The 8,966-nt window shown below is 40.0% G+C and overlaps 1 protein-coding gene across 4 annotated transcripts in view; it reads left to right on the plus strand.

Moving 5' to 3' along the window:
- RSPO2 (R-spondin 2) overlaps positions 1 to 3,661 on the plus strand; it is a 159,586-nt gene extending 155,925 nt beyond the window's left edge. For all 4 annotated transcript variants that reach the window (XM_074942977.1, XM_074942978.1, XM_074942979.1 and 1 more), the window contains one exon: positions 1,589 to 3,661. In XM_074942977.1, coding sequence (XP_074799078.1) covers positions 1,589 to 1,698 — 110 coding nt within the window. In that variant the 3' untranslated portion in view covers positions 1,699 to 3,661. The remainder of the gene's footprint in view (positions 1 to 1,588) is intronic.
- The last annotated feature ends 5,305 nt before the right edge of the window (positions 3,662 to 8,966 follow it).

Genomic DNA, 8,966 nt, shown 5'->3' on the forward strand with positions numbered 1-8,966 from the left:
TAATTAGTTTTAACTTAAAGGCTGCTCCGGTTAATGATTGGTTGGACTAAGGTTTTACTGTGTAAGATTAACTACATTTAAGGATGGCAAAATGCCATTGTAGCATTAATGCCAGACTTTAATGAGAAGCAGAAGTAAACTCCTAGGACTCTGATGATTTTAATGTGGGACCACAGTTGTGCTCTCATTATCTTAATGCCCTGTTATATTTTAAAAATAAAAATAAGTATTCTTCTCCCTGCCAACTCCTAATGATGATTACACTGAATGGTATAATGCTCAAGAATATATAAAGTCTTAAAATCATATGTGCATTAGATATATAACCCCAAAAGCTGTTTCCTTTTGAACCATATCCTTTATCTAAACTCTTATAATCAAATGGAGAAAATGTTTCATAACTTCTCATCGTGTCTGCCTTCATTACAAACCATATGAAAGCAACACAAGATCATACTGACAATCTTCTCTACTGCTAAAGAATACTCTCTCTCTCTCCCTCTCCTTATATTTTACTATTTTTTATATTATAGGACACTTTGATTTTTCTCCACTCTCATCCTCTTAAGTGAATTAAGTATTCCTGAAAGGTGCTGGATTCGCAGGTCTAGAGACTGAACTCCTCAGTTTTTCCACTGATCATATACAGCAGTATAAATGTATCCTATACTCCTTACACAGCATATCTCAATAGGACCTGGAGGCTTCCATCTAAAGCCCTATTCCTTCATACCTAAAAGCACATTAAGCACATGTGTAAGGCCCTGATTGAAGAAAGCATCCTTATTCAGAACTGCATTTTAGCACCTGCTTAAGAGTTTGGTTATTCATGCACCACACTGAACAATTGCCATTCTGGTGACTAACATACTAACACAGTAGCTGTGGGTATGTCTACACTGCAAAAACAAAGTCACAAGAATCAAAATCACAAGAATCAAAATCACTGTCTGCATGTGTAAGGGCCTTCTCTTACTGTGACAGTCTGAGGCCATGTTCTTAGGCTAAGATCTTTGGCTAAGGAGCAGAGGCAGCCATAAGCTGGGAAGCGTATGGTCACATCCTCACATTTCAAACTAGTCACATTGAAATAAGGCAATCTGGGGCTATTAGAAATGTGATCTGATCTATCACCTCCAGAGAAAGAGAAGAGCCTAGAAGATTTAAATTCTTGTTTTGTACCTCTATAACTAGCTAAGTGATAAGAATACATCTAAATTCTTAAAGTATAGGCCTTTACAGACAGACCTGAATACCTATATCCTAACAGGGTTTGTACCACAGGGCTAAAAGTAGCCATACAGACATTCCAGAGAGGGGTGTAGATCTCAGAGCCTGGGCTCCAGCCCAAGCAGGAGTGTCTATACTGATATTTTTAGCCCCGAGTCAGTTGTCCTCGGCTCTGAAATGTGCTGCCACAGGGCTTTTTTTCTTTTCTTCAATGTAGATGTACCGTGTCAGCATTGCCACACAGTACATATTTTCCCAGCAACTTCTAGAATAATTTTTGCATTCTCTGAAAAACACAACATAACCCTTTACCTAACGATTGTTTGTTTTATTTTTGTGCTTTTTTTTTTCCAATTAGGAAGGAGGACAGCAAAAACAAAGGACAAGAGAAAGAAGAAAAAGAATTTAATGGAAAGGGCTCAGAAGCAGCACAGCATCTTCCTAGCTACAGACAGAGCTAGCCAGTAAAGACTTTTCTGTTTGTTATATTTTTTGCAAAGTGCACAAAAGCTGCTATATGCTCCTGCATATGGATGAACTGCAATTCAGCTGCTTTGACAGTATTGGTTGCAAATAACTTGTGAAAAATGTCCACAAGTTTGTTTGTGTTATTTATACTTTTTATTTTTTGAACCTGAAGACTCCAAGGGCTGGAGTGCACTGAGTTGAATCAGTGGAATTGGTGCCGAAGTGTGTCAAAGACTTTGCATTCAGTGCCTGGGAAATGGAAATGGCCAATGTGTAGACATAAAAGTGAAACAGGAAAGAAGGCTGCAAATCACCATTAGATAATGGACTTGTGCATATTTATATAAAAGAGGAGGTCTGGGTGGTGTAGGTACTCTTGCATTTATGGCCTTTGTTTCTCATATTTGTACATTTCAAGAGTAAATGTATATGAATATCTTAGTGTTAATGTGCATTATTCTCTGTATTGAAACAGTTGTGTGCTTTAAGAAGATATACCACAGGATATCACAACATCAGTTGTGTGCTTAAGAAGATATACCACAGGAGTTACTGCTTAGTGTTCTAGGAGCACAATAGTCCTCATGTGTACATATTATGCGGTCTATGTGTAAATAAACTTATTTACTGTACATTTGTGCTTTCATTCTCATGTGTAACATGTTATGTATGTTTAAAGTTATGTCACTTTGGTTCCAGTAATTTCTAAACATAGTCCAGTAAACACTTTTTACTATGTTTTGAATGTTTTTACAGTTTATCATTAATTTTAAGGAAGCCAGGTGTGTTTCTCATTTGTTAAGGCACTTTCACATAGCTAAACTAGGTTGTATTGGCCTCAGAACACAGTGTCAGATTTGGAATATTCATGCCTAAGTCTTTCAGTAAAACTAAAGTCTCTTCAGTTACAGTGTAACCTTACCTTGGTGTTGCTTCTCACAGAAAGAAATCTGACATCTAAGAGTTAAAGTAAATTATGGCGGTGACGGATGTTCAGGGAAACAAGATTGTGAATGGGAAATTATATGAATAACTCTCATTATCCATCACAGGAGTTTCATGCATAGCTCTCTTCATACTGTGACCAGTACTTTATCCCCACCGGTCCTAATAATGATTACTTCAAAATCCTAGCCTTACTGGTTAGCAAAAGAGGCCTTTACCATGGGGATTAGAAAAGAAATTGCCACCAAACATTAAAAATTAGATAATTTGTAGGTGAAGGGGATTCATTTCCTGGCGCTGGCACTCAGTTCAGGAATTTGTAGCAAGGTTCAACCTTGCAGTGCATCTGGATCTGTTTATTTATTGCATTTCCGCATTTAGGGAAGGAGAAATCTCAAAGAGTATATTTCAATAGTCTTGCATTATTGGGCCAGCATTCCAAGTGAAGGCTTTTGAAGGTCTGACTTGGAAAAGCCTGCACTAACATTGCTACCTGCCTTCACTCGTGGATGTTACTCTGGCTCCAGAACTAAGATTGTATGTGCATCATGACCTTAAGAACTAGAGAAAATATAAAGCAAAGAAAAAAGGCTTTGCCACTTATCTCTTTAGAAAATAAAACAGTGTTAGTTTTAGGTTTACTGGTTCTACTCTTCACAAATAAACTATGAAAGAAAAGTATAAACAAACACAGATATCGTATCCATGCTTAGCTATCTAGGAGTATTTTTACTACAAGAAATACACAGTATTAAGCCATATATGAATGTTGTATGAAACTTCTCATGGATTTTCACTTAATCCTGAAGTTCTCAACTCTTGTCATTCTAGAGTATGTTCCTATTTAGCTTGAACAAGTTACATATAGTACCTTATTGTTGAGACTAATAAAATTTTTCTATTCCTGGGATGTTGTTTTGGGCATTAATAGCTGACTTGAAAAAATGTAGCTGCCTATTTTGATTGTTGGTTATCAAGTTTGGTTATAGATGCAGTGAACACCTGAGCAGAATTCCACTGGCAGAGATTACAAATATTTTATTAGCCATGTCATGAAATTTATTCTAAAAAATATAATAAAACTTTATAGTCAACCTCTGAGTAAAATATGTTGGTTCTTTTTTAATTTAAAGAATGAATTTCCTATTAATGGAATCCAGAAAAAATATTCAAAGAAGTTTGGTGAGTAGAAATGTGTTTGCCCACGGAAGCTGAATAATTAAGAGATTTTTAAACCAAACAAAATTTTGTCAGGTTTCAGAGTAGCAGCCATGTTAGTCTGTATCCACAAAAAGAAAAGGAGTACTTGTGGCACCTCAGAGACTAATAAATTTATTTGAGCATAAGCTTTCGTGAGCTAAATCCACTGAATGCATCCGATGAAGTGAGCTGTAGCTCACGAAAGCTTATGCTCAAATAAATTTGTTAGTCTCTGAGGTGCCACAAGTACTCCTTTTCTTTTTGCAAAATTTTGTCAGTTATTTACATGGTATTGTAAATGGGCCTGGCACCTTAAAACAGGTTCTGTATGCTAAACATAAGCTAAAGAACAATCCTCCTTTCCCAGTGATCTTATACTCAGAATGCACCTGTACAGTGTAGATAACACATAGAACAACGTCCCAGATTCAGGACAGCATTTAAGCATGGGCTTAAGTATATCCTTTTTCAGGATTCATTGACTTCAATGGGACCTAAGCACATGTTTAACTTTAATCACACAATTAAATGCTGAATAGGGATGGTTTCTTGAATTGGGTCTGTCACATTGTCTGCAGTGGCTCACTACTCTCAGAAACAGGGCAGAGATCCCAAACTGGAGGTTCTAGAATTAGGTTTCGCTAAGCCAGTAACAAATGTGAATTCCTGGGTCGCTATAACAGTCTTACCATGGAGTCACAGCCAGTCCCTTAGACTATTCAGTCTATCTTGCCACCCTGACAAACTGGACTTAGTTATAAATGGTCACTTCCACCAAAAATCACACCACATTCAGGTTGCTTCCAGTCCCAGTCATTTACCCCCAGATCAATTGGTGCCCAGTTTGGTCTTACACCAAAGACAGTGCCTGTAGCCAATCCTGTAACAGACTTCTTAAAGGTTCATTAACTAGGACAAAGAAATGAGAGTTATTTACAGGTTAAAGCAAGCTAACATACCCACACATGAGTTACCATCTACATCCTCAGAGTGACAGAGTTATAGTGATCTGTCCATTTAAAGTGTCTTTCAGGGCAGACTAAAGTGTCTCTGGCTCAGCGTCTCTGGCCCTTCAGAGTTCAAAGAGCCAAAAAGATGGAAAATTTTCCTGGGTCTTTGTTTTATTTCTTTCATTCAGCTTCCAAGCCAAAGGACAAGCTTGCTTGCACATGGTATTGCCCAGGTGTGGTAATAAGGCCATTAACCAATCCTTTGTATTGCGCTGATCCTTGATGACCCTTTTGATTTTGATAGTCCTTCTGGATGGGTGGTGGGGACAATTCCTGTGCCTAGGTTCACAAGTTCAGAGCAAACATTTTCACAGTTATAAAACAAAACTTACATATTTTCTTATTGCATGGAATACAGACATTGCAAGTGAGATTAAGGCATACAGCAATTTACAAACATTTCCTAGAGTATAAACACTAAATACATTCTTATAAGACTAATATCTCTTTTGAGCAAACTAACATACAGATGAACTGACCTGGTCTCCAGTCCTTAGCTTACGCTTACAGCCAGGGCAAAAGCTGGCATCTGGCCTTCCACGGTCACAGGGTCCAGTGTGAAGAAAGTGGCCAGATGTTCAATTGTAGAAGAGGAGCCCTTGGGATGGTTGACCTTCTTTGCGCCAGGCCAGGCCCCAGGACAGATTAGAGCTGCCTAAGGTTGCAAGACTTCAGAACAACCTACAATTAGATAAACATTTTAAAAAAGTTAACCTGAAGTCGTTCTCTGACCTCAGCTGTTGCATGGAATTCTGATCAAAATAGGCCTGATTCAAAACCCACTGAAGTCAATAGGATTCTTTGCAGTGGCTTCAGCAAACTTTGGATCAGGCCCACTGCGATCAGGCCCAGGGTACTTGTTTCTTCCACTATCTGGGGAAGCACCAATATCTACAGTTTCTCTTGGCCAGCACCTGTCAGGCCTTCTCCAGAGCTCCACAGTCCCAACTAGCAGATGGTAAGAGAGCACTCACCTGGTGAGACAGAGTCCATCTCAAAGAACCAAGGAAGAGAAGAATGAGGGGGGATTTGATAGCAGCCTTCAACTACCTGAAGGAGGGTTCCAAAGAGGATGGAGCTTGGCTCTTCTCAGTGGTGGCAGATGACAGAACAAGAAGCAATGGTCTCAAGTTGCAGTGGGGGAGGTCTAGGTTGGATATTAGGAAAAACTATTTCACTAGGGGGGTGATGAAGCATTGGAATGGGTTACCTAGGGAGGTGGTGGACTGTCCATCCTTAGTGGTTTTTAAGGCCCAACTTGACAAAGCCCTGGCTGGGATGATTTACTGGGTGTTGGTCCTGCTTTGAGAAGGGGGTTGGACTAGATGACCTCCTGAGGTCTCTTCCAACCCTCATCTTCTATGATTCTTTGATTCTATGAAACCATGCAGCCCTCTTTCCTGCTGTGTTTGTCTGGATAGTTCACTTTTACTTGGTGTTTACTCTGACTGAGATTCTTTTCATTTTCCTTCTGAGAAACTGAGTAAAAAGCTGGTCAGGTGCACTATTGATGTAAGCAGGGTTTGAATGAGCTCTCCCCTAACATCTAGTGATGCGCTAGGGGAAAAGACTTCAGGAGCAGACTGTGCATGCATACAGTGCCTATTCTATCTAGATGCATGGCAGCTGGAGCTGCTTTGCCAAAATGGTCACTTTTTGGCTGGTTTTGGGTTACAAATCACTCTAGTGTTTGAATGCAGGGGCAATGGGATGCTGTTATCCTTATTGCAGGAGTAAAGGGTCACAGAATTGTGTTTACCATGCCCTGATTGAGGGGGGTCACCCTGAACCTCACATGCTAATCGGGGGGTAAGGATGCCAAATCACAGTGAAGATGTGTGTGAGTGAGTGAGTCCTGGAACTAACTGCAATACTGATCAGGTCTAAGGGCTAAGCATTAGATCTTGGGTGGGGACAGTGTTGCAGTGAAAGAAACTGCACTGGCAGTGAGGTTCTCCGCTACCTGCTGAAATCACTGAAAGCTGGGTCAGGTGGCGGAACCTCAGAATGTGACGTGAGAGAGGTGGCGGCAGCAGCAGCAGCCGTGGCAGAGAGACAGCGGCCGCTGTGAGCCAGTTGCAGATGTGGCAGCAGCAGAGGCATTGCTCAGGCCCCCTCACCCCAGGGTGGGAGGTGAATCCCTGTGAACGCACCTCTGAACTCTGGGTCTTTGCTAACCAAGGCCAGCCTACTGTAAGTGGGCTACAGCAGAGGGAGAAGGGAGTGATGTGTTAAGGAACATATTTTGTCAGATTTTCACACCACAGGTGAGAAACTGAGGCAAAGGAAACTGCTCAATGCACTGTGCTGTGGGTGTTTGCCTGTAGCAATCATGGTCCCCTTTTCCTTTTAAAGAGAAATTCTCTTTGTTATACACAGACTCAGTGCTCATGAGTGGAGAAGTATTGCCTCTAAGAGGTGCCTGGGGTGGTGTTAAATTGTCCCAGATTACTGGGTGAGGTCTTGAGCCAGTTCTGTTTTGTATTGTTAAGGGGGACCCTTAGATAGTGAACCCGGCCCTTGTTACAGCCGACTCTACCTAGCATCAATGTCATCTTTCTGGCTATTTCCAAAAGTCCTTTGGCATTTGTTTGCATCCTCCCTTTATCCATCGGGATCCCAACAAAGTATTCAGAACACTGACTGGTTATCAAGATTTGCCCTATGTTTCCTTGTGCTTGTCTGGATTCCAGGAGTGATCCTCTCAGGGGCAGAGACTGAGACATCCCACATTCAGCCAAGAGGATGTTTCAGGGAGTATCTGTGAGAGAGGTTTTGTCTACACAGATATGAATTGTAAAGATTATTTGTGGGAGGGGGCAGGAAAGGAGGAAAGAAAAGCCCATCTCTCAGAGGTGAAGATAGAAACGGTTTGTGTTACTCCAGAGGCTAAGCCTGCTTCCTGTACAGATCAGAAACAGGCTCTTTAAAGAACTTTTCTAATGAATGGCTTACTTCCCCTAAGGCAGATTCTACCTTTTTGTTTTGTATGAAGAAAAGTGACTATTGAATCAAATGGTTTCTCTCTTAAGACAGGAGAACAGAATTTTTTTGCTATTTGTTTTGTTTTTGTCTGTTTGGGTTTTCTTTTGTTTTTTGTTTTGGGCTGGGGGAAGTGGCTACTCACATCTTCACAACAATTTTGTATGTCCCCAGGTCAGCAAGCTATTGATTGTTTGTGATCCATGGTTTTAGACTAGAAAAGATTGATGGTGTTATTAGAGAAAGCTTCAAATATTGAATATGAGCTTATATTGTTGTTAATTTTAAAATATCACTGTTGACATAAAGCACTTTCCCCCAGGAGTCCCTTCTTTTATGCTTGGCCTTCACTTACTCTTTCCAGAGCAGGTTTGCCTTTCTTTAAGAACTTTCCCCCAGCATGCCTTTCTGAGAGCAACTCTTTAAATTTGACAGAGTCAAGCAGCTGCAGCACTAAAGCAACCATTTTGTGACTGGCTACTATTTGCTTCATCTCTTCCTGCAGGTAACTTGTTATTTTTAACTCTTGGTATGTTTTTCCTTCCTTACTCCTAAGGTAACAGGTCTCTAACTCACACTACTTCAGTTCTACCTTTCTGTGCTAGGAATACAACTGTTAAGAAATTATTTTTAATTCATGTTTTTCATCCTGTAACTTAACTAAAATTTGTGATATGCAAATGGTAGCTGCATCTTTAATCGTAAAGGCTTCTGTGCGATAAAATGGAACATTTTAAACACAAGACGCAAAATCAGCCGCTTCCTTTAGTTACTTCCTCTGGAGCTGTTTTGGAAGGAAAAAGTTTTTAAAAGTGGATTTTCAGCAGAGCTGGTCAAAAACGCAGCAACAAAGTTTTACAAAATCTCCGAAGTCTTGTCTTGCTGCTGCCATTGCTGTTTTTTTCCCCCAATTCAAAATTTTAGTAAAAGTGTTAAAGGAAATTTCAAAGTTCAGAAGATTTTGATCAACTCCAATGTTAGGGTTAGTGGTTCAGCTTTCTTTGTTGCCACATAATAAAATAAAATTTGGATTTTAATTTGACAGCATTTGAATATCTGACTTATTTTATCATCTGCTTTTATACCTTATATAGTACATGTGTTCACTGTGAATCTGAAGAGATTTTTGTC

The sequence above is a fragment of the Natator depressus genome, chromosome 2, assembly GCF_965152275.1.
Source record: "Natator depressus isolate rNatDep1 chromosome 2, rNatDep2.hap1, whole genome shotgun sequence".
NCBI lineage: Eukaryota > Metazoa > Chordata > Testudines > Cheloniidae > Natator > Natator depressus.